The sequence below is a fragment of the Armigeres subalbatus genome, chromosome 2 (assembly GCF_024139115.2).
Source record: "Armigeres subalbatus isolate Guangzhou_Male chromosome 2, GZ_Asu_2, whole genome shotgun sequence".
Classification (NCBI taxonomy): domain Eukaryota; kingdom Metazoa; phylum Arthropoda; class Insecta; order Diptera; family Culicidae; genus Armigeres; species Armigeres subalbatus.
The window spans coordinates 44,830,944-44,857,840 of NC_085140.1; the positions used below are offsets into that span (position 1 = coordinate 44,830,944).

Consider the following 26,897-nt stretch of genomic DNA (forward strand, 5'->3'; position numbering starts at 1 on the left):
CTGTTATCAAGTTAGATTTCAGACGATTTGCGAGAGTTTAGAATTTCAAGTGCATCTAAATTTAAAACATTTTTGTAACAAAAGAGATTAATAAGCTATTTATTGTTTTGTAAATCCTTTCTATTTAATTTTTTTTTCTAATATTGTACATATAGTTGTACAAGAAAAGGTTGTAATATTAGATTAAATGCACAACTTTCATTCGAAACCACTCAGCTTGATGAATAATTTTTTATCAGCATGGTAGAACAGGTGTAGCAAAAGTCCACGAGACGCCCCTGCTGAAAATTGAGATTGATTTGTTTTGGTAGCACCGTTCTTAATCTACGACGGATTTTCAAAATTGCCACACCGGGTGAGATTGAACCTTGCCACAGATTTCCGTACCGATAACGATAACAAATAATCATCGATTTGAAATCCTCGCTGACCCTGAGACATTAACCTCGAAGTATATCAGTACAAAATAACAGACTAAATCACAAAATATATATCATGAGAAATAATCATTTTCATTTATTTAGCTTACATCTAAGCAGATAACACAGGATCAACAGACGCCACAATACATGGTTCGATGTCACATCACTCCATTCTCGATTCCGTCGCACGGTCACCAAATTGTTTCGAATCTGGCTAGCTGCGCTCATCGCCTCCCTCTACCTGCCGGATCGGAAGCGAACATCATTTTCGGTATTCTTGCAACATGCCCTGCCCATCGTTCCCCTTCCTGCTTGGGGAATATTACTTTATAAAAATCAGTATCTCTGAAACAACCACCACGCGAAAGTGTGTAGTCTCCTCTTTCATTTCGTGTCTACACTGAAATGTTCTATCGGGGGATCTAGAACAATTTTCATTTTTTTTGGTGTTTTTAGTGGAAACTCCATATAAATCTTATCCACGTTAAAATTCACACAACTCACCAAAAAAGTACGAAAAAATGACCGACGATAGCACATTTTATGATTGCACTTACGTGAAAGAAGAACGCCTATACTACGGGTGTTTCAGAAATACTGATTTTTTGAAAATAAGTCTTTTTGGACAAAGACACCGTGATAGAGTTGGGCGAGCTTATCGTTCAGCCTTCGTCGCCCCACACCGTCGTCTTGCACACCATCACATATTTATATTTGAAGTACATCAGAAATGTAGTTCAAACATAAAAGCGGCCAGGCCTACTGTGCAGCGTTGTTGTAAATTCCTGTGAGAATCAATTCTTAACTTGATTTCACAATTAAACAACAGAACGGGAACATCTCGTACTAGCCGTTTATATTATTAGGTGATAGTAGTAGTTGAATCGTTTGGAGTGACTTAGCTAAGATGGTTAATGGTCACTCCTTGGGTCTTCAACTTCTTGGAATGGGACCCAGTTTTTATTCTCGAGCCCTGGCTTATCTACTGGTTCTATACTGGTTCCGCCCACTGGCATATATGTACTTAGAATTCATCTTGCTTGATTCGTCAGCATGGCAGATCACTGAGTGAAGAAGTACAAAATAGCAAGGATATTATCGACCATTTAGTAATTCGCGTTCGATCATTTAGTAGTTTGTCAATAACTCATTCCAGAAGCTGATTTTCAAAATGTGTTGTATGGTGGACTTCTAGTGCAAAGGTTTATCTACAACTCTGCCCAATGGTTCGTTGTTAGAATTCAACTATTAACGGAATTATAGCGCTAGTTGCAGTAACTTAAACTAAATGATTGGAATTTTATCATTTAGTCTATGTTACTTTAACTATAGCTATAACTTCGTTACTAGTGGAATTCAAACAACGAACCATAAAGCAAAGTTGTAGAAAAACCTTCGCACTAGAAGTCCACCATACAACACATTTTGAAATTCAGCTTTTGCTACACATTCGCCTTATAAGCGGATTGTCATGGGTTCGATTCCCAGCCCTCCCAATTACCTTTCGTCAAGTCGCTAAAAGGTGCAGCGTGAAGAACGACGCTTTGGGGAACGCTCGTGATCACAATCATCGGACTGCGACTGACAATGACCCTCTTTATGACACACGGATAATGGCAACCAGATCCCCCCCCCAGCACAGTGGCTAAAATCGTGTTTCGAGCGCGTTTAATTAATAGTATTTTTATTATGCAATTTAGCGTAATGGTGTCTTCGAGACATTTTATCAGTAAGTTTATGCGATTCTTTAGAGGTATTCAGTTTACTGATCAATCTCCCCAAAAGTAAGATGGAAATTTAGATTTTTCCACTTCACAACATATAAGGTTTCATTCTTCATAAAAGTTGTAGCAAAAATTCTCCTGAAAAACTTTGTCGAAGACACCAAGTTCGTAATAACGTTACTTTTGGAAATGTTTTACGTTTTCTGCATATCTTTTTCACTATAATTTATAATTTTTTTGCATATTCTAAAAAGTTTTAGATAATATTAAAATACGCCGTTTGGTGGCTATTGTGACTTAAAAACTTTAAAAATAAAAAAGCTATAACAGTTTTATTGGATTTTTTAGTCATATTTAATATAACTGTAATTTGACAAGGGGCAAATTGTGGCAGTCAATCTCATACGCATAACAAAGTACAAGTAATGAACTTTAAATTATTACCTGAACTGTAGAGTTGTAAGCGAATGTAAGGAATGTTTCATCAAAAACCATTTCCTACTATGCAAGGTAGAAATCAATCACCCTTCAAGGAGTTGATGAACTAATGCACCATGCGTCTCCATGTGCTTGGTTGCTTATACATCGAACATGCTCAAAACTTGTTGGCATAAAAATCAATGAATCTCCAAAAGTAAAGAAATTACGAACTCGGTGTTTTCGACAAAGTTTTTCAGGAGAACTTTTGCTACAACTTTTATGAAGAATCAAACTTTATATGTTGTGAAGTGCAAAAAATAAATTTTTCATCTCACTCTTAGGGGGATTGTTCATAAGGATGAATACCTCCAAAGAAGCGCGTTAACTTACCGATAAAATGTCTCGAAGACGCCATCACGCTAAATCACGTTATAAAGATACTATTAAATAAACGCGCTAAAACACGATTTTAGCCACTGTGCACAGCAATGAAAAACGGACTCGAATTGACTTAATGAACCACCGCGCGCACCTCTGTAACAGCGTCATGTGCTCATCGATCACGCCGATAAAGCAGATGTGGATGCAACAAAAGGCGAAAAACAGAAGCAGCTCGCGCTGTGCCCAATGCACAATGGTCCCAGAGTCGAATCTTGCGAATGTTTGCGCCAAAACTTTTAGTTTTTGATATATAGTGTCTTTGGGAAAAAAAATTTCATATTTTTTGACGTTTTTTTTTATGTAGTGAAATTAGGGTGGTATCTATATTTCAGAAGTTCATAATATCAACTTTTTAATTTTTTGGTAAAGACTTGTGCAATGTTCCACAAAGTTGTAGAGCAACTAATTTTGAGCAACTTTGCCGAAGAAACCATTTTTCTATCACTTATGGTTCACAAGTTATGAGCTTTTTCAATAAATACGTTAGGGCGGTCGCTAAGAATCGGTATTCTTCACATAACTTTTTATACATTCATTTCTCGCATACACTTTGCTCCGAGCACTTTTTGGACATTTGAAGACGCACATTTTTGTTAAAGAACTATGGATCTATCTCTTATAACAAAAAAAAGTTATTCGAGTTTTTGTATGAAAAACATGTTTTTTTCATATGCGTATATTTTGAAATGGAGCAAACCGATTTTCAATCAATTGGTTCTATTCGAAAGCTCGCATTTTTCTGCGTTTATGGTGGGAAAACTGAGAGAGCGTTTTTTGTTTAAAGCGTTTTATTTCATTTTGAAAAAAGTATGTTTTTAATCGAAAAACGGCTATAACTTGATAAATAAACGAGATAGGTCCATGGGTCTTCAACAAAAAGATGTGCCTTTAGAAGTTCTAAATGTGGTCCATACAAAGTATGGCCCCTGGCCCCCCTTAGTTACGCCAATGGTTGTTTCTCGGCCAATCAAGATTAGCAACTACGATGTGTACAGTTAATCAAGCTAAGCTAAGCTAAGCATAGCCGACGTTGTCCTCCGCTGCGTCGTTGATGGCTACTTTAACTGTACTCCAGCAGTATTCAAGAGGGGAGGTCCCCATCGAGGTTATTAAATAGTTTGGGTAGTTTTGAATTGTGTATAAGAGATAAGAAAAACGTCATAATTAATTTTCCTGACGGTGAAGGTGCATTTCTCGTGCATTATAAAATGTAAGGAGAAAAACACATTTCGATATAATCTCCGCCAATATTTCTTTTTCTCAATGTGTTCTGGTCATATTTTGTTCAGGATTCACTCTTCCTATATCGATATATTCAAATTTCTAGGCTACTAGACCATATTTGGCCAACAACAAATATTAAAAGAATTGACATTTATTTTGTTGTATTTTTTTTTTCGTAGTGACGAGTAGATACTAATATTAATGTTTCTTACATTTCCTGATCTCTCCTTTCTCGATGGTCTCTTTAATATATTAATATCAAGATTTGGTTAGCCGACTGTATCTGAATGGCTGTTTCTCTGAACCTAATGCTTCTAACCATTAGGATCTTTAGCTTTAGCTCTAGACAAATGACCTTTATGTGGTCAGTTATTTTTTGGATTGACAACCTTATTTATTCTGCAGGGTGGTTTGTATGTTTTGTCCTTCCTAAAGATTATTTTATTGGCCGCGCAGAATTTGAACAACTTTTCATAACAATGACCAAATGCTTTCGTTTTTTTCACAGCACAAAGCCATAAATATTAGACCTCTTCATGTTTTCCAAAAGTATCAAACATTCAATCGGTCAGCCCAGCACCACAATTCTTATGCTAAAATAAGTCTCCTGTCAAATTTTCAGCTAATTCGGATAAAATTTCGATGTGGCTCAAGTCGATTTAGTGTTTTTGGGCTATTTTCAATTTTGGAAAAAATCTAACAAGAGATATAAACGTCGAAAACTATCGCAACAACCTCTATACGGAAGCTTTTGGTGTGCTTTACCAGTCTTGTGAACATTGCGATTCGTTCCGTTCACGTTTTGTCCATGTTAAAGTGATTTTCAAGCTTTTGAGTGCATAAAAATACTGTTTCCCCTCAAAGTCATTGTTCTACAAAATTCTTGAGTTTATGACAAATGATTGTTAATTTATTATATTATTATTCCTCTTTTTTCCCTGGAAATTTGAGTAATATAATTGCCCATGTGCGATTTACCGTTAAATTCTTAAAAATCAGACGCTGAACATTTGTCATAAATTTGCACGTTAGGATTTCTTCAAGCAAGTTGTTCGAACAAAACATAAATTAAATCATATGATATTTGATGCTAACAACAAACGACTTCCAAATTTTGTTAATTTTATCATATGCCTTCATGCTTTTAACATTGAGTGCATCGTAGTAACAAATGGAATCAAAGCTTTTTTGTTCGAACAACTTGTTTGAAGAAATCCTAACGTGTAAATTTCTGACAAATCTTCAGCAACTGATTTTTAAAAATTAAACGGTAAATCGCACATGGACAATTATATTACTCAAATTTCCAGGAAAAAAAAGAAGAAGAATAAAATAACAATGATTTGTAATAAATTCAAGAATTTTGAACAACGACTTTTGGGGGAAACAGTATTTTTATGCACTTAAAAGCTTGAAAATCACTTTTACATGGACAAAACGTGAACGGAACGAATCGCAATGTTCACAAGACTGGTAGAGCACACCAAAAGCTTCCGTATAGAGGTTGTTGCGATAGTTTTCGACGTTTATATCTCTTGTTAGATTTTTTCCAAAATTGAAAATAGCCCAAAAACACTAAATCGACTTGAGCCACATCGAAATTTTATCCGAATTAGCTGAAAATTTGACAGGAGACTTATTTTAGCATAAGAATTGTGATTCTGGGCTGACCGGTTGAATTTTTGATACTTTTTGAAAACATGAAGAGGTCTAATAAATATGCTTAATGATCTGTACTGATGAAAATGTCAACATTCCATCAAAGTTTTAGGATATTTGGATTTGAAGTATTTGCCTCAATATGGAGACACTTGATCCCCCATTAGTCTCCCATACAAAAATTTGGCGAAAAAATTAAAAAAATATAAATCTGTTCTCAGGCTTCTAATTTTTGTAGATTTGACAGATTTGTTGAAGGGTTGGCAGGAAAAAATATTTATTGCGTAGATATAATATAAAAGAGATCAAGTCTCCCCAAATTTTAAAATTGCATGTGCTGTCGAATTCTCCCTTCTTAAAACTCCCAATTTTTGCGTTACGTAATTAATGGATCTTCCCTTAATCTCCGTCAAAATTTCTTTTTATCGATGTGTTCTGGTCATATTTTGTTCAGGATTCAGTCTTCCTATGTCGATACATTCAAATTTCTAGGCTACTAGAATAGGCTAGACAAAAAAAATCAGGATTTTTATCTTTTCTTCTTTATATCAAAAGTGAAAGTTTTTAGAAATTCAGTGCATAATCTATCCGGGTTCAGATGCATTTCATTTACGTAACCTACGTTGAGTCGAATCCTGCTTGATTTTAAGTTATTCAGTTCGGCGGGTTATGACTCACGCTTGATATCGTTCATGAGATGTTGTTACTCGTTACACGGATGATCAACTCCACCCACAGATCGACGCGAACCCGGCTTGCAGTATCACCTAAAATGCACTAAGTCCCATAAATCACTATGATCCGGAATTAGGAAAGATCTAGTACAAGATTTATGAACCATCACATTATCAATTTGTTTCCAATAGAGACATGATGTGCACCAACAAGTGGGTACGTGAAAACGATCGCATTGTGCAGCGATGCATAAGCGAAATATGCACATCCCTTAAGTTTTCACAACAGAAACATGTATGTTCCAATGTCTGATAGACAGATAGACCTATAGCGATTACCATCGTCCGCCAACTCGAAAGTATGTTATCGTTCATCTATTTGCACATAGGGTAAGACGGTATAATATGCCCCCCCTAAGGCAACTCCTCTATAACTTTTTACTCTTCAACGCAATTTATGCAAACTTTGTGTTATTTGGTAGTCCAGGAAGTCGCAAATGCATTGCCCGTGAGTAATCATATAAAAATATTACAGATAACACGTAATAAAGCTTTTTACAAAAGTCGTGAAAAAATGAATTTCAAAAAGTGCCTGGGCAATACGCCCCATCTTAACCAAAGACGTTTCAAAGCCCTTCATTAGTATTTTATCAATCCCATAACAAAAGAGCTACAAATCCTTATGCGCTTGACATTAAAAAACCAACATAGGTCCATTTAAGCAGGTGTGAATTACATTTCAATATTCTCCATACAATTTGGAAGCAACTGCTGCAGGCTCGCTGCGCTTGTGTTCAGTTGGTAAGGGCATATCGTCCTGCCTACACTGGGGCGTTTTGGCCAGTGAAACATATTTTCGAAAATCGTTACATTTTTGAAGATGGAAGCAATTTTATATCATATTAACCACTGCCAAAAGTTATTTTGTTGCCCAACTGAGTGTTCCAGTGCAAGTTTTGCGGACAGTATGCCAGAGTCGCTCCAGAATGTTAAGCAAACAAACTTTAAAAGTTACATCAAAACTATAACTTTTTGTATTTTGCTATTATTTTCATTGTGTAATACAAAAATACTTTCACATTCACATAGTATGATGGGTTTACAAATACTTATGGGTACCAACTGATTTTGATCCTTAATTAGTTATAGTTTTCTAGAAATCAAAGTGGGGCGTTTTGGCCAGGTGGGGCGCATTATACCGTCTTACCCTAACTACTACGGAAGGAAGCGTGCGTAGTTAAACATTGTCAAACACCCCATCAATGCCTACAGTGAACAAAAACAAACACCACAAGCGCTCTCTTCTGTAAATGCATCTTTAATCATACGCCTGAGTGAGTATGGATTAACGATTGATACATATCTTTAGTGCCCTTACTTACCGACACGATTCTTCCAGTTTTCCGAAGACGTTTTGATTTTTCCGAGCCGGTCGGAAATGTTCCCGCCTTCGACGTCCGCTGGCCGACTGAACGGGCGCGGTGTGCTGTTCTTCACCGGACTCTCGAGCGATTTGGCAACAAGGATGGCATTCTGAAAAGAACAAACAAAAGTTGAACACGAATGAGTAATGTGTGATAATTGAAAGTTTATGAATACAAGTTTCTGTGCTCCCATGAGTGAGCGGGTTGGATAATGGGCGCGAATAGATGCACATCGTATAGAAAGCGAAAGCCCACCTAACCACAGGCTCAAACGGTCAATCGCCCCACAACAGGAAAAAAAATATAACCAACATGAGTAAACTGACCAGCCTAACTGCGATGTGTAACACCCAGAAAAAAGTGCCAATGATGATGGTTTCGGTTTAATGAGTAATCGTAATATGTAATAATGGTACGGACCCACTCGTTCCTTCCGCTGGCGCTGGTTGCAGTGCAACCCATAACCAATGATTATTTCCCACACGATTCAGTGAGACTTGAATAGGGTAAGACAAGGAAATTGATTGCAGCAAAATTCAATGTGCATATTCCTGAAAATACGAAAGATATGCACTAGGCTGATGCATGCTGGAAAGGTTTCATGCCGTGAACCGAAATGTGTAGGGATAAGGTTGGGAGTTTCTTTGTAGATAAACACCACCATAAGCATCAATAATAAACTGCCAATAACAAATTATTCAGAGACATGTTATCAGGCCAGTTTTAATTTAGTATCGAAAGTTATCAGACATTAATGGACACTCGTCAACTTTGGATAACACAATATTCAGCATACATTATTTTTGACATATCGTGGTTTTCTCAGAAAATGCGCACTTTAGCAGGTCCCGTACTGACCTGCTAAAACAGCGTATATCCTACCCTAACGCAAAAATTGTTTGTCGATTCAAAGGCTGCATACAATCTGTGGTGACGACCGCACAGAGTTATGGAAAAATTTGGACAAATGCGGGTTTCTTGTACCACATCTAGCAACCTTCTTGTAGTGGATGTCAGATTTTCTTACAATTCTGTAATACAAAATCTGTACGAGAACTTACGATCATCTGTATACGAAATTGCTAGATTCTCATACAAGTATTGTACAAGACCTTACAGTTTTACCAAGCCTTTTCTAGAATACCTTACAAGTTTTTATTTTTTATTATTGTTTAATGAGACACCCTACCCTGAAATCAAAAGTGTCTCTACTCGGATAACAGGCACTCGGTAAACAGCGCCCGGCTCAACGCCGCCGGTTGTTTGCGTTTGAGATTACTGGTTGGTTGCAAAACGAACGAGCTGAAAAATTGGAACCGATTTGAACTCGAGCGGGCAATTATGTGAACGACGACCAATCAAAGCTGAACCTCTTAGGGAGCTCGAACGAATCGAATCATCGCCGCGCCGGCCGTCCAGTCCAGAGTGGAGCATGTCAGAGCGTCGTCGTATGCACAATTAAATCAAATCAAGTCAAGTGATTGAGTCATGAATGAGGAATATCGGAGTCAGCCGAATTGATGCGGCAGCTAATGTCTAATGTCTCTGTACGTCGGCGGTAGGCGACGTCGTCATCGCCAATCGACTACACGTACAAGAACGTTCAAATAAATATGGTGACCACTTGAAGGAGGGATAATTGGGGTGACCTTTTTTCCTTAACCCAGGAACAATGAAGCCAATTCGGATGTCTGGTGGGAATTTTGGCAAACTTATCTTCGGTGACTTGCATGACTTAGTCAGTACGTATGTGACTGAGAAGTATGTATACTGGTTAAATTGGCAGAAACACTTGTTCATAAAATTTATGACAATAAACTGATCAGTTTTTTTTAATTGATGAGATTTGAAAAGGGGTCAAATTGAGTTCAATGCCTTCATTGGGTATTTGATTTACGAATGTACGATGTTTGGTCAACAATTCAATAGTCTGTTTGAGCAACGCAACACTATATCTACTTGCATTGATTCTCGAAAATTGCTTGATCATTCTTTGAGTAGCAATAAGCAAGTCAAACAGTACATGATGATTGTCCACTCCATGTGCTGCAGCAAAGGCAGACATTAAAAACTAATCTCTGTTTATTCAACAAGTTTTCTTTGTGTTCTGACCACGCCCTTGCGACAACTGGCGAATCAAAAAGCATTATTATTCAGATGTAATATGAATGAATAGAATCGCAGGGAAAATAGTAATAGGAAACACAATTATGGTTAGATGATAGCACAAACAGATATTTTGAAGAAATCATCATCGTTTTTTCATCTTTTATTTAGGTGTTTTTTCAGCTTAAGCCTTTTGTTAATCGCTATTTTTGACTTAATAATAACATTTTAGTGTATAAATAATCATGTTTGAATCAAAATTTTAAATTCAAATAAAAACGGATTTCCTTCAAATTTCGGGTTTTCGAGTTAAATCACAGCCTTAGGCACTAGTTGGTGCTTCAAAAAGGAATACAACCATCGGAATTCTGAGATTTGGCTTTTATTAAAAACTTCGATACCAAATATCTACGATCATATCATCTCAGGTTTGTCGTTATGTGAGAATGCGATACACTATATGCTTTCTATTCACTCTTAGTGCTCTTAGTATTGTGAAATAGGGTAAGATCACGCAAGAGAACTTACATAAATTATGTAACGCTTAGAGGGGAGAGGGGTTTGAGCGATTTGTGATGATCCAAACAAAATTTTCAGATGATTCATACAAAAAGTGTGGTTGTTTTGAAAATTGCCAATTTTTGCCTTACGTAACTAATGAATCTTCCCCAAGAGTTTGCGCTTAATTTTCAATTAACGTACTGACCTTTTGATATTGGCAATACTTCCTACATGTTCTTCGTTAAACTCAACAATGAGAATATTTCTACAAACGAATTTTTCTAAGAAGCATTATTGTTAAGAATATAGAAAAGAAATCGTCTCTGATAAATCACTTCGAGTGAGAAAGTTTAGTCCATTGTACTTTACTGAATGAATTACTTATAATCATCTATGTTGCCTTTCATAGAATTTGATAATTTTCAGCTGCTCATATAGAATTCTCAGCTATGCAGAGAAGCTCACCTTTATACTATATAGAAAAGCACGAGGTAAATGTGTTAATTACTAAAATAGTCTTATTTACATATCAGCGTTCGCAATATTTGTTTCTCTCTCAATGTGAACTCATTCGACGGACGTAGTAGTGCCACCAGGAATATCCAAAATACTAGAGGAGCGAAAACCACACCATATTTATGGAGTATCATGGGCACAGTTTTTGAATAATCGCCCAGAATTGCAACATCCTAAAAATAAATCTTCTTCATTATGGACAATCTTTATATAATATGTATACAAATGAGTTTGCATTTCTTAAGAGGCAATATTATTTACAAACGGATGGATCAATTAGCCTGATTTATGTGAGGTTCGATTAGTTTTAGGAAGGACTGTGTTTATATAGAAAAAGACAATTTTTTTTTTTGGAAATAGAAAATCAGGGAAATGCAAAAAAAAACTTGTGAGTAGTGAAGAAATTCAAAGGTATTGAGCATGAGCATGAGCATGATTGACCACCCACGGTTGCTCCTCCGTTATTGCCAGGTCAGCTGTAGTTACACAGAGAACCAACAGATGAAGTTTGGGACTAACATCATCTTCAATGTGTAAGAACTGGTGACCCAAAAAATAAGCAATACCAGCGCCGGCCGTGCCCGAATGCAGGTCAATTAGGGAATAGGTAGGAAATTGTTGACGTGATACTCGCTTTGATAGAAGCCGACGAGTCATCTGCACTTCCACGAGAGATCACTGGGATGTTGGATATATGGGGTAGGGAGTGTGGCAGGGTTCGTTTTGGTAAACGGTATGCCGTGTATAGCGTGTAGTTTGATCGATGAAAACAATGCCGCACAAAGCAGAACAAAATTTCGGTGATCGGCTGATCGTTCTGCTTACCGCACAAAGTGAAGAAATTCAAAGGTATTGTACATAAAGTGTCGGACAAAACTTTAAGACGAGAAGCCGTTTTTTTTTATACAAAATGACCAACTATGGAGGGCTGTATCTCAGTTTGTAGTTGGCCTATCGAGCTGAAATTTTGGCTGCCCGAACACATTTTTCGGACCACGGACTTCGAACTTACAGACCTCTGAAAGGACAAAAAATAGGACCACATCTAGGATCTCTAAAACTAAGAAACAAGACAGTAAACTTATTCACTATGTTAAAAGATATTGGTAAATAAGTATCATTGGGCCAGTGGTCATGGTTCAATTCTCACGTTATGACCCTGGAAAATTAACCCAAAGTGGTGGTCCGGGCAGCTAAAATTTCAGCTCGATTGGCTAACTTCAAACCGAGATACATACAGCCCTCCAAAGTTGGTCATTTTGTATAAAAAACGGCCTCTGGTCTTATAGTTTTGTCGGACACTGTAAGTCAATCTAGAGTGCGGTGCTGTAATATTTGACATTTGAAGAGAAAAGGTGTCCGTCTCGAGAGTTGATTTAAAAGTATAAGATTGCTAATGTCGCTCCTGCTCGCGTGACTAACATCTAAGTTACTTTTACTTCGACCTGGCAGCCAAAGTATTGGTACTACAAATGTCAAACCGATGTTGGTGATGAAACCAAACAGGCACTACAACATGATGCATAAATTATGGCCAATTGGAGCTTGTTGAAGCATAATTTGGCATAATCTGTTTAAACCGCCTTCTAGTACTTATGCTTCTTACGGTTCCGAGATTCACAGGGACCGATCTGCTAGGGCAATATATGTCGATAACCAAAAAAAAGTTTTGGATGTCCGATGTCGCTCGTTTTATCACTTCAATGTTCAAATTCTAAATTTTCAATTTGCTCCAATAAGTTTTATGCGTTACTATGTCTGAAACTCGATTATGCATATGCACAACATGTGCTAGATTTAGTTCGGAAAAGGTATTGGCGGGTAACCGCCCCTTCGGTGGGCTTTGATCCCACGACCCCAGTACGCTAGACAGGTGCTTTCCCTACTAAGCTACGAAGGATTTCCGTCGTCCTCCGCAGCTTAGCGGGTAACCAAATTCCCAGCACCGGGAACCAGCCGAACTCTCGCAATACATTTTCAGAACTCACTCTCTCGTATGTATTTTTGTACACATGCCAACCAAGTAGGATGAGTATTTAGTATTGTCCGGCTACTACACACTTGCTCCATCAGCAACGGCGCTCAATGAAGTAGGGTTGTGTGAGGTTGTGCCAGTTGGTCGTCAGATCCCGACCCGACCACATAAGCGAAGAGAGATCGCCACTCGAGTTAAGTACAGTTCAGACCAAGGGGCAACTAACTCTAAACTTTGCGAAAATATTATTCATTGTCCCGCAATAGTATTTCGTAATATTTCTAGTATATATGATTTTCGTCAAACAACGGTACGGTTGCTAGTTTGGTTGTTATGACGTTTGTCAGTTAGTTAATGAAACACAGTGCTCCCCCGCTTTGAAAACATGTGTTTTCTGCCTCCAATAGATGCTAGAAAACATTCAAACCGCATTTTATATTTCCAATGCTATAAAACCAAAACAGGAGCCCCAAAGGTTGTTCCAAAAGTATTGGTAATAGAAATAATTGTTCAGAGTTTATTTTTAGAAATTTAAAAGAGACTGAAATTATGTGTTGCATAAAACGGGATGGACTGTATTTACTGGGTGGCGTCGTGTTTCATGCTTTCCCAACCAGGGCTCTTCGATCAATTTAGGTATTGTAGATACGACGTAGTTTTTCGCTAATATTTGTTAGTATTTCTGGATACTGTCGAAAGTTTAGAGTTAGTTGCCCCTTGGTTAAGACGTTGTTTTTAAAACAATAATATCCATTTTCGACCGGGTACGTTTTCAGGAAACTTGCGCTTCCTGTGGATTTGAAAAAAAAAAAATAGGCTACTGACGTTTTCAGACGTTGGGAAGCGTTGGGAAGACGTTCTTGCCGTCTCAATTGACCTTTCCTGTCAAAAATTGTATCTCGTTTTATTGTCTCAGCTCAGTCGATTCTTCGGCGTATTTAAGGTCAACTTTTCCAAAGTACCCATATTTTTTGAAGCCTCTAAATATTTTTAAAATCAAAAAGTAAAACCGAAAAAGTGCTGCACGTGTGAACCGGCCTGAAAAATTCACCGATGCTTGCTTAAATTTTAAAAATACTCAAAGGGGTAAACAATATGGGTTCTTTGGGAAAGTTGGCCTTAAATAGGCCAAAAAAATCGATTGAGCGAATAACAATATTTGACGGGAAAGGTCAATTATCCATTTGATGATTCCGATTTTTTCTTGCTTAGTGATCAAGTGATCAAGACAGTTGGTCGTCCTGGATGTTTCAATTCCGTAGTGCCACGGGCTCGCATAAGTGTATTCTCCGGGATTCTGTACATCGCTGCGACTCGACGAATCGGGTAGCCAGAAAAATTTGATTTCGTTTGTATTTCATATCCTTCTGATCGTGAAACAAAAACCGTGGTGCTCAATTGTGCGCAGTAGCAAATCGACATTTTAACTCAAAATAATGCATACCTGTGTTATTTTTGAAGCGAGTACAACGGAAACGAATATATCTTACTAACTAGGGTGAATATTCCAATTGGTTTATCTGGTTTCACCAACAATTTGAAGAACACATTCCGAACAAAAAAATCACGTTGTGGTTAGTGGAGTTAACAATTTTCCAACTTTTCTCGCCCAAATTGAGACGAATCGATTAGTGAGAAAATCTTGCATATCGGTCAACCTGTTCGTGAGTTATATGACATCAAAGGAAATTCCATCGCAAACGAAACTTCTTTCAGAATCTTTTTTCTTTCTAACTAAAACTAGTCCTATAAGATGCATCGCATTTCAGGATAATCCTTACAAATACGATGCAGCTTATCAAATCGGCGTAGGGGAACAGACGGCTTTGGCAGGTTTTGTTCTATTATTGGCAGGGGGGGTTTAGTCGACCGAATTTTATTAAATTTGGCCACAATATTCTTTGATATGCAAAGAATGTTTGGGCCAAATTTGAGCCTAATCAGTCATGAAAACCCCCCTGCCAATAATAGAACAAAACCTGCTAAAGCCGTCATTACCCCTATCAATTCTATACCGAATTCGGCAATTTATTTTAAGTGTGTAGGCTTCTTGAGATTGGAGAAAGGTTCGGAAATACTCCTAAATTTCAACGAATATGGATTTTCAAAACTCCCCTGACTTATTATAATTTTCTAAGCTCCTATTGTCGCCGAAGCATAATAACAAGTGTCTGAGGCGTGAAAAATTAAGTTAGGTGACAGATCGAGTGAGATTTTTTTCTCAGACAGCTTATTTTAAAATATGCGTTGAATTTGTTCCTAATTTGTTGCTAAATTTGATAACTGAATTGAAAATTATCGACATATAAGTTGTATTAGGATGTAGAATTGAAGTTTTAAAAATCATCTTAGAATTTATTTTAGCAGAAAAGTTCAATCAAAGTTAATTCACTTGTCATAAGACGAGTTGATACAATCCCATTGAATTCCACCACTTAATTGTATCTTGACAGATACGTATTTCGACCTCAACAGTGTCTCGTACTTGACTCGTACGTAGTTTTTTTTTGTGATTCAAACGATCGGAGGCTTCTCCGTGGCTAATCAGTACCAAATGGAGGGACTCTTGAAATTCATTAACCTGTCCCAGGATAATGCGAAGCATGACAGTATGATTCTCACATGATCATCCGGGCCGGAATCCTACCGGCTGCCGTCAGAGAATTGTCAACCTTTCTCTATATACGAATTCGGATAAGTCGTCAAAACTTGATGAAGTTGTTCTAAGTGGTCAAGTCAACGTTTCAACTGATCAGCTGGATCGGTGAGTGACTGACATGTCTCGACACCCACCAATTTGTCCTTGCCCCAATCAGACTTCGTGAAATATCGTAGAGGAGGCGGTTATCGCCGGTTGTTGCGGCTTTCCTCCCCTTGCATTGACGGCTGGGGAGTCCACCCGCACCCGCTTCTCCCGTCTGCAGCCAGAAGCGTTTGATTTACTTCTCAGGAGCCGCTTTGAAATTGGCGGGACCAAGATTAATACATTACTAGGTTCCTAATCTGCCAAATTAATGGAGGAGAAGAAGACGGGGGTGAAAAAATCATTTCCAGTGCATACAAACTCGCTGGCTATGCCGTACTAAAATCCAAGATGGCTGAATAGTGAATCTGGCAGATTGGAAAAACCTAGTAGTGGACAGAACTACCCGAATAGACGAAAATAGCTCAATAATATCAAATGTTGATAAGATAGTAAAATGAGATATGGACATAATTGATATAAGAGATAAAAGATCAGACGACAATTATCAATAATTTGAACTAAAATATCATAAGAAGATCAAGTTATGCTATTTGTAAGAAGTGATAAATATCATGTGCCATTAGTTTGTTCTTATCCAAAGCATATCTTGATATTTAAATGATATTTCGGTGCAAATTTTTGATATTGTTGCTTGTTTTTTTATCTCTTATGTCAATCAAATCCATATCTTCTTCTTCTTCTTATTGGCATTACCTCCCCACACTGGGACAGAGCCGCCTCGCAGCTTAGTGTTCATTAGGCGCTTCCACAGTTATTAACTGCGAGGTTTCTAAGCCAGGTTACCATTTTTGCATTCGTATATCGTGAGGCTAACACGATGATACCTTTATGCCCAGGGAAGTCGAGACAATTTCCAATCCGAAAATTGCCTAGACCGGCACCGGGAATCGAACCCAGCCACCCTCAGCATGGTCTTGCTTTGTAGCCGCGCATCTTACCGCACGGCTAAGGAGGGCCCCATATCATATTTTGTTATTCTGTTTATGGCTCCTGTCCGGGTAGTATTTGGTTTCTCTAGAAATGGATCAGCTGAAAACGAAGACGATGCCTTTTGAGCCCGTAATAAATGCAGCGCTAGCAGAGCTAGCAATCTTCTAATTGACGAGATCCGACAACGCATTGCTCGGATTCAGCGGCTGGAGGAGAGGCTCAGGAAACGAATCAACATAGACCGACTAGAGGATCCAACTGAGATCGTTCGTTGAAGAACTTGGAACTCGGGTAGTGCATGTTCTGGAAGGTAGTAGTGTAGAAGAGAAGTAGGCGGCGAAGAATGCTTTTATCGAAACCGGCGAGAACAACTTGGGTGAGCCGTGCATTAAACGAAAATAATGGATTACATATATTACGCGGCGGAAGATTTAGGAGCGTAAAGTAGCAAAGGCTGAGAAACGGGAAGATCCAGAAAAGAAAATTACGAGTCCCGTCAACGGTATGTTTATCTGTAAGTGGGAGTCGGGCGCTGTTGCAGACAGGACAGACGAGCATAGGTGGACATCCTGACCGATGAAGAAAGGATGTCTGAGCATCCAGAGATTATTGCCTCAATTACTCACTGACTTGGACAGCTGAAATGTTGGGTCGAGCACTTTGAACAGCTTCTTCAAGTCTCAGCCAGTGTTCTTCAAAAAGTAGCCATCCGACGCATGAACTCTAAAGATCGGCTTTCGGCGGAGGTGCTCAGGGCTGACCCTATGCTGTCTGTGCGAATGTTGAAGCAACTATTATGCAATATCCGCTCCGCATCATTCTGGAGAAAGTCAAGCAGGTGGAAGTGTCCCTTTATTTGCTAAATATTCATTGACTACGGAAGTGATTTCTTTTGTCTGAATCACGAAAATTTGTGTGGCGCCCATTGATGCAAGCGATTTTCAGATAGGATCGTAGCTTCACCGACCCCATTCGCTGATGTGAAGTAAGGAAAGGACGCATTTCATCTCTACTGTTACTTATCATCGTAATCGATGAGATCTTGGTAGGTACGATTGACGGTGTGCCATACCTTGAGCTGTTTGACAGTTTATTTTGTGAAACACCAAGACGACTCCGATTGGGCTAATGAGCACGAAACGCTATATCAGTACTGCAACGCTCTTTTCTGCGGAGTGGGCTCAACAAGCATTTTCATTTTTCTCAAGAACATCATGACAAGGTTTCGCTATTTAGATTAGACGCTTCACAGATAGCAAGCTTATTGAAGGCATTCCCCTTTACCAATAACAAATCAATCCTTTCTTGAGAAATCAAAACAGTAATACTGATATTTGGCCATGCATCGGCCATGGCCATGCAGCATTATCTACAAAACCGTTTCAAGCTAAAGAACTTGTTTAATAACAAGAACTTCCGTGTGCTACCGTGTGCTACTACCATTATTCACCAGTTAAGGGGCCCTCCTTAGCCGTGCGGTAAGATGCGCGGCTACAAAGCAAGACCATTCTGAGGGTGGCTGGGTTCGATTCCCGGTGCCGATCTAGGCAATTTTCGGATTGGAAATTGTCTAGACTTCCCTGGGCATAAAAGTATCATCGTGTTAGCCTCGAATGCAAAAATGGTAACCTGGCTTAGAAACCTCGCAGTTAATAAATGTGGAAGTGCTTAATGAACACTAAGCTACGAGGCGGCTCTGTTCCATTGTGGGGATGTAATGCCAATAAGAAGAAGATTCACCAGTTGATAAAATTTAGTACATATTTAAATCCCTAACTCGTTGTCAAAGATAAGAAACAAATCGAACGACTGTTCATTTCTTTGTTTTTGCTAGGATGAATATGGAAGCTATGAGATGAATAATAGAAACAGTAGCTCAGCTCAGAAATAGTACATTTTCATGTTTGATTATATTTATCAAATTTAAACTGTTTAGTTCGATCGTTGCTTATTGAACAGGAAGAAATTTCTTCTCAGTGAAAAGGACTTCATCATCATAGACTACGTTCAATCCCGGCAGTATTTCCAAAGACTGTTTGATAACATTTCTTTGACAAACTATTTAACTCCTAGCTTGTGTGAACTGCTTCCAAAAGTGCTTATATAGTTCTGTTCTGTCCAAAATAGACGAGAATTTTTTGGCTCAGCTGGCAGATGTGCAATTAAGTACATTGGGTAATAAAAAAATAACGAAACGTGCTAAGCACCGCCGAAGATAGTCTGTCCATCGATTCAGACAACTGTGTGCAAAATCAACAATCGAATTGAAAAGTAAACAATTTACACTCATGAGCCCAAGCGCAACCGATTGCTGAAGCTGTACGAAGACATCAAACAAAATGCTCATTGATCAACAATCCATAACCTGTGTGTGTATCGATCGTATCAGATTACCTACCCGTTAATTAATGTTTTCGTTGGGTCACTTTTTCACCGAAATGACCATCACTGGAGCGCGCAAAAGAATGCGGACAAACATTATTCCTGGAAATTGTCCGTCGCCTTTGACCACCGCCAACTGATTGGCGCACATTTGAGCATAGTGCTGGGGCGGTGACGACGATGATGTTGACAGAGTTGGGCGCTAAGTTGACGACGCAGCAGACACAAACAGTGGCCGAACCTTCTTCCTCGTCCATGTTTTAGTGTTTTTGCTTTCGAAAGCAATAATAAATTAAACTGACATACTTTTTTTTCACTACTCGCTTCTATCCTTGATGACAATGCCCTCAGGCGGGTACTTGATTATATGTATAGTGTGTGCTGTCTAAATAGCACAAATCACAGCCACGTCATAGTAATGTAGTTGATTTACGGGTAGGATATACATTGATAGAGAGACCACCGGTCACAATCTTTAAGGTGGCCTAATCTACGGCTTAAACTGACTTAACGAAAATGCGACAGAAATATTTACACGTTTTGGTATGCACCTGCGAGTGCGCTAGATAAGATATTGTTCCTTTGTTTTAGTTTCCACTTTGGTGCGGAACGTTTGATTCGCTTGGCGAAATGGAAATCACAATTGGGCACCGACTTAGGCTGTCGATGATGAGGAATAGTCCTGTAGGAAGACGACTTCGTCGTCGACGAGATCGGAGATCGAGTACTGCGAGTAGCACCGCGAAAGGTTTTCATCGATCAAAATTTGATCTATGTTCTCGACGGGTTTGCGAATGATGACCCCGCTTCGTCGTAGGGTAACGGATTCAAACATGCTTTCTGCTTCATCGTCACATAGAAGCTCCGAAAGGGAGAACGTTGACAGCGTTTTGATTCCACGACCTACGCGATTGAAGTCCGGGGTGGGGTTGGGAACCTCTTGATTGCGCGGGCTGTCCTCGTCTAGGAGCTCCGAAATGGAGTACTGCGAGAGACGTTTGGAGAACCGTTCCGCCTCCAGGATGTCTTCGATGCTGGATGCAATGTCGGAATAGTCGCGATTGCTAGACTCGGACAGACTTTGCTGGGAACGAATTTTGCGTCGTAGGCGGACTACTGGTGGCTCCGATGCGGCCTTAGGGATAGAGAGCGGCTTGACTCGTAAATTTTCCATACTGGTGGTAACCATGGGAGGAGGTCGTTGCTTTTGATTTATGATATCGACGACCCGGTTAAGCTGCCATTTACTGGATTCGTTCGATTCAAAAAGGTTCTTCATTCGAGCGACCACATTTCTGCGGTGGACGTCCTTCAATATGGCTGAGTCTTCCGTTTCAACCTTGTTTTCGACTTTATCGTCGTCGGTGTAGTTTCTGTCCCCGGACTGAATTTGATAGATGATTTCATTCACGATGTTACTCTTATCTTTCCTATCTAATCTGCTCGCATACTCGAACGAGGGCTGACTACGCCGTTCTTTTTGATTCTCGGTAGGCTTCACTTCGGGCGTTGGCTGCAATGCAGTCCCATTGCGTTCCAAAGGTTTTGACCCTTTATTTAACGTTTTCAGCAGATCCGCTTTGATATCCTCAATTAGCCGTTCTCTTTCGCGTTCAATCGCCTCTTGGACTCGACGCACAAACAATCTCGCATTGTCCTTTACGTTCCTATACAGCCGCCACAGGCTGTGCAAGGAAATCATCACCACCAGCGGCATCAACAGCCACTGTTGGGCAATTTCCAGCATCATGAGCAGATCCATACTGATCGAGGGGAAAACCTACTGAATCATAACTAATCATGAATCACGGCAAAGCTATTTCTTCACAGCGCGATCGAATCGCCAATAGTATTCAGCTCATATTTATCACCCGCCTGGGTGCGATGATAGATTGAGGCTTCTTTTGCACTGAACAACAATCACGGATAGCAACGGCGGGGTCGCGCTTCACTTACTTCTCGCACCACCGACGACGACGACGACAACGTCGACCGAGACCGATATCGAAATGATGCAGTCGAGACTTCGCGCATCAACAGTACCAATCGTACCGCGACCAGGATTCAACTGAACGCCCAGTTCGTCGAGTCTCTTGGAGGGCATCCTCCTGCCGCACGGGATGGATTGTGGGACTCAAAGGGTTCTCACAACACCCCGCACCGGCCATCCTTGTGTTGGTGGCGGTCGTCGACGGCGCTGCGCCGTTCGATGTGAGAGACCCGGAGTGCAGTAGCGAACAGGCGCGCGTGATTTTTTTTCTCTACTCAAATCCATCATTGTTGTTGGTGGGTTGTCTGTCGAACTATGGGCCACTAAGTGAAAATTTGCGACTTAATATACCAATCAAATCATCTCATCATTTTAAAGGGTGATATATTACGTAACGCGAAAAACGTTGTTTCTAAGAATCCCCCACCCTATGCGTAACGCGTAGCAAATGCTGTATTTTGCAAAAAGATCTTAATTTTGGTAGAATTTAAAGGACGGTGCAACAAATTATTATGTATTGTATTTATTTCATGCTTTTTTTAATAATAATAAATGATTTTTGAAAAAAAAAGTTTTTTCCGCGATTATTTCGTTAAGAGGCCCTGAAGTCTCCTTTCAAAAGGCCTGGAAGCCTTCTTCCAAGAGCCCCGGAATCCTCCTTTCAAGAGGCCCGGAATCCTCCTTTCAAGAGGCCCGGAATCCTCCTTTCAAGAGGCCCGGAATCCTCCTTTCAAGAGGCCCGGAATCCTCCTTTCAAGAGGCCCGGAATCCTCCTTTCAAGAGGCCCGGAATCCTCCTTTCAAGAGGCCCGGAATCCTCCTTTCAAAAGGCCCGGAATCCTCCTTTCAAGAAGCCCGGAAGCCTCCTTTCAAGAGGCTTGGAAGCCTCCTTTCAAGAGGCTTGGAAGCCTCCTTTCAAAAGGCTTGGAAGCCTCCTTTCAAGAGGCTTGGAAGCCTCCTTTCAAAAGCCCCGGTAGCCTCCTTTCAAGAGCCCCGGAAGCCTCCTTTCAAGAGGAGCGGAAGCCTTCTTTCAAGAGGCCCGGAAGCCTTCTTTCAAGAGGCCCGGAAGCCTTCTTTCAAGAGGCCCGGAAGCCTTCTTTCAAGAGGCCCGGAAGCCTTCTTTCAAGAGGCCCGGAAGCCTTCTTTCAAGAGGCCCGGAAGCCTTCTTTCAAGAGGCCCGGAAGCCTTCTTTCAAGATGCCCGGAAGCCTTCTTTCAAGAGGCCCGGAAGCCTCCTTTCAAGAGGCCCGGAAGCCTCCTTTCAAGAGGCCCGGAAGCCTCCTTTCAAGAGGCCCGGAAGCCTCCTTTCAAGAGGCCCGGAAGCCTCCTTTCAAGAGGCCCGGAAGCCTCCTTTCAAGAGGCCCGGAAGCCTCCTTTCAAGAGGCCCGAAGCCTTCTTTCAAGAGGCCCAAGCCTCCTTTCAAGAGGCCCGGAAGCCTCCTTTCAAGAGGCCCGGAAGCCTCCTTTCAAGAGGCCCGGAAGCCTCCTTTCAAGAGGCCCGGCAGCCTCCTTTCAAGAGGCCCCCAGCCTCCTTTCAAGAGGCCCGGAAGCCTCCTTTCAAGAGGCCCGGAAGCCTCCTTTCAAGAGGCCCGGAAGCCTCCTTTCAAGAGGCCCGGAAGCCTCCTTTCAAGAGGCCCGGAAGCCTCCTTTCAAGAGGCCCGGAAGCCTCCTTTCAAGAGGCCCGGAAGCCTCCTTTCAAGAGGCCCGGAAGCCTCCTTTCAAGAGGCCCGGAAGCCTCCTTTCAAGAGGCCCGGAAGCCTCCTTTCAAGAGGCCCAGAAGCCTCCTTTCAAGAGGCCCGGAAGCCTCCTTTCAAGAGGCCCGGAAGCCTCCTTTCAAGAGGCCCGGAAGCCTCCTTTCAAGAGGCCCGGAAGCCTCCTTTCAAGAGGCTTAGAAGCCTCCTTTCAAGAGGCTCGGAAGCCTCCTTTCAAGAGGCTCGGAAGCCTCCTTTCAAGAGGCTCGGAAGCCTCCTTTCAAGAGGCTCGGAAGCCTCCTTTCAAGAGGCTCGGAAGCCTCCTTTCAAGAGGCTCGGAAGCCTCCTCTTATGTGGCTCGAAATTCGTCTTTCAGGAGGCTCGGAAGCTTCACTCCAAGATCTCGGAATAATGAAAATTTCAGCCAACTTTCTTATCTTATGAGTTACACTTATTTTTATTTAGAACAAAAAATATGGGGTACCTCAATTAATACAAAAGTGTGAAGGGGTATCTCTCAAGAAGAAGGAACCACTGTTCTACAGTACTAATTGCAAAACAAAATTTAAGAAACAAATTCACTATTTCACTAATTTCGAACGAAAAATGTTATTTGTTATTTTTTTATCGAAAAGAAACTTTTTCGTGTTTTACTATCTTCTAGGCAGCGCAGAGGTGCCAGTTTTGAAGAGTTTTGTACTGTTTCGAGAGAAAATTTCTTAGCATAATACGTTGTGTCCAATACTGATATTCGCGAAATCGAAGCAAATTCTGCACATCCTTCATATGGGAAAACTCATTGCTATCTATCAGTGTTTGAGCCAAACATGGTCGTTATACCTTTCTCTCTGTTCTTTTACTTTGAAATCCCACAAAGAACTGTCATTGCTGATATGTGGATTACTTTATGCATTATTTGTTGTTGTCGGTCTTGTCTTTAAAATAAAATAAACAAGCCAATTGATAATGTCATTTACTTTAGCAAAAAAAATCGTTATAGTGTGAGCTGTATCGAAATATCTGTGAGTCTGTGCAAGACCTACACTAGTGTGAAGCTCAACGCCGGATATCTTGTTCGTAGTTTCGCAAAAATCAAATCACAATTCATTCTGCGTGGTATCTGTTTTAGCATGCGTTGTAAGATGTGCTGTAAGATGTGCAGCTACAAAGCAAGATCATGCTGTGGGTAGCTGGGTTCGATTCCCGGTGCCGGACTACTAGGCAATTTTCGGATTGGAAATTGTCCCGATTTCCCTGGGCATAAAAGTATCATAGTGTTAGCCTCATGATATACGAATGCACACAGATAAAAATATGTTGTGATTTTAAATTTATTTTCATGCACATATTTGGAGCATGCAAATAAACGTAACATTCAATCGATCTCACCATTCTTTTAAATCGAAATAAATGTAAACGGTACTTGCTTGTAAAATTCAATCAAATTTAATTGAATATCGAATGTTAATTCGTTTGATGGGATGAGCTGCATTTTTACACGTCGTTGAATATTCAAAATTATTTGCTGTGCAGAAATGGTAACTTGGCTTAGAATTCTCACAGTTGATAACTGTAGGAGTGATAAATTTGAGCTAGAGTGATATGCGGCTTACAAGAACGATTTTGTTTCTATGCCGCTGAATCCCAATTGTCCTGATTTTCGATCCATTGACCAATTTTGTGCAATCATCAATGCGAAATGTGATGATAGAATAGTAAAAAACGTTCAAGAAATGCGTTCAAAGTAGAAAAAAGTCGCTGATACAGTAACAACTTTGATGTACGATGATGTATCGCAAGGGAATCGAATATCAATCTTTTGAATCCCTGCTATCACTGAATAATCAAAATGATTATTAAATTATTAATTTTTATTATGTGTTTTAGTGTAATGGTGTCTTCAGTTTAATGATCAATCACCCTAAATGTGTTACTTGTACTTTCAATATCGATTTTTCTGCGCCGTTGATATCAAAATAGTCTGATGAGAAATATATCTACAACAATACGATCATGTGCAAATAGAAAATTATAGTTGACCAACCAATCTGCACGACTAACAGGATTTAGGTAGTACTAACTTGCTTTATGACAAGTGAAGACATTCCACTAAACAAGCTTAAATCCACTTAAAATAATTCTATTAACGAGATTTGATTGTTTTCACTACAATCCGCTTTCGAATAGCACATTTCTTTTAGAGTTTTATCGGTGAACTTTTCTTTCAATTCTTAAAAAAAGCTACTACTAATGAAGTCAGTATAGATATGAATGTGGCCCACAGTCGTCTCCAATAATGGTTGGAAAACGACGCTCAACCGACTCACCATGAGTCAGTTCGTCTGTTTCTGTTTGTCGAGCTGAATTGAGTGGAGCGCAGCTACGAGCAAGAGAACGAGTGCTGGCTTGTTTTGATTCACCATCGTCGATGGCTTTAGCTTGCGTTAAAACACTTTCGATCGGCTACACCGGTTATGTATGTATTCCATTCCATACATCACCAGTTCCTAATCACCGTCGACGAGGAGCCAGCCAGCCAGCCAAGCCGGCAGCAGCTCAGGTGAGCAGTTAACCGTCACTTACACGCATGACTGACCGAACAACGGGCGGGTGGTACTCAACAAATTACTCTTTTGTTCCTTTCTCTGTTGACGTGCTAAGCCTGATAAAATGTAGGTACTGTGCTGAGTGTGTGCTAAAAGATAAGCCATCGCAGCTTGAAATTAATGCGAAGAAGCTGAAGATGAAAGCCATCCATCATCATCATCACCATCCTCACGGTCCCGTCGTCGTCGCATCCATCGTTAGATGTGGGTTCGAACTGTTGTGATGGGCGCGGCGCGCCTTGCGCATGCCGTCGTTGATGGTCGTTTGTCTAACACCAGCAATAATTAGTATGTAGGATGGATGGCAAAAGGGTGTCCCGAGGGTACCCGTGGTGTCGGTAGCAGCAGCACTAGTGTAGTGTTTGATGCCCGAAAGGATCGATTTGAGAAGACTGAGATAGATTTCGCTAATATAATATTACTTCATATGGCAGAGGATGCCAAAAGTTGTGTGAGAAGACCGCGGAGAGTATTAATAAATTCAGTTCATTGTGGCCCAATTTTTGTAGCTTAGCTTAGAGTGACTGTTACAGCATGATACAAGACAAATGGTATCTACTTGATTAATGAGAACTGTAAATTCCATCATTATGAAAACGGATAAGGGTTTGTACTCTCTTCTCAAGAAGCACGTTTCACACCTCTCGTTATTAATATCAAATGACATTACAGCGTATAGAATATTTCCATACTTGTAATTAACTCAAAATTCAAAATTAGTAGATGTTTGATACCAGGCTAGGTTGACCTGGGAGACTAATTTAAATCATTTCCCGGACAATTTGGAGACCCTAGGACATCTGTGTGGGACTCAATTGAGTCCCGAATAATTTGCAAGGGGTCTGAGGACTTACATGGAAATGCTGGCTTGCTATCGGTTTAATATCAGTCGTAGTTGACCTGGTTACCAATTGAACTCAACTCTCGGACAATAAGGAGACCCTAGAACATCTGCGTTGGATTTATTTGAATGTTGAAGCATTTGAAAGTGTTCTAAGGACTCATATGGACATAGGTTCATGATTTAGGCACAGCATTTTTTTATTTATTTAGAGCACCAGAATCTTTCAGATGTATTGGTGGCCTTATGATAATTCTTGATACATTATTTGCACAAATATCATACAATTGAATGATATTGAATAGCCCTGTTCATACGGACTGATAAACAGACAATTAAATCAGATATTACCATTTTCATATATCAAAGCCTAAAATTACACTTTTGGGTCACCTAGTTTTCTCAACCACAAAAAGTGGTGGGAAGGGGTTGGCATGTAGGTACATAAAAGTATAACCATTCCCCTTGATTTTAGTGAAAATTCAAAGCAAAAACCTCTAAAACCTCTGATATACATAGTTTTCAAAATTAAAAGTTCGTCTTGGGCATTTATGGGTCCTCAAAACTCAAAATAGTAGTAGATATGAGGCGGTTTGTTGCTTCGGTT

The 26,897-nt window shown here is 40.0% G+C and overlaps 1 protein-coding gene across 1 annotated transcript in view; it reads right to left on the reverse strand.

The window, feature by feature from the left end:
• LOC134208949 (uncharacterized) overlaps positions 1-26,897 on the reverse strand; it is a 540,525-nt gene that overhangs the window by 24,607 nt on the left and 489,021 nt on the right. Inside the window, exon 12 of the mRNA XM_062684917.1 lies at positions 7,947-8,097. Within this exon, the coding sequence (XP_062540901.1) occupies positions 7,947-8,097 (151 nt within the window). The remainder of the gene's footprint in view (positions 1-7,946; positions 8,098-26,897) is intronic.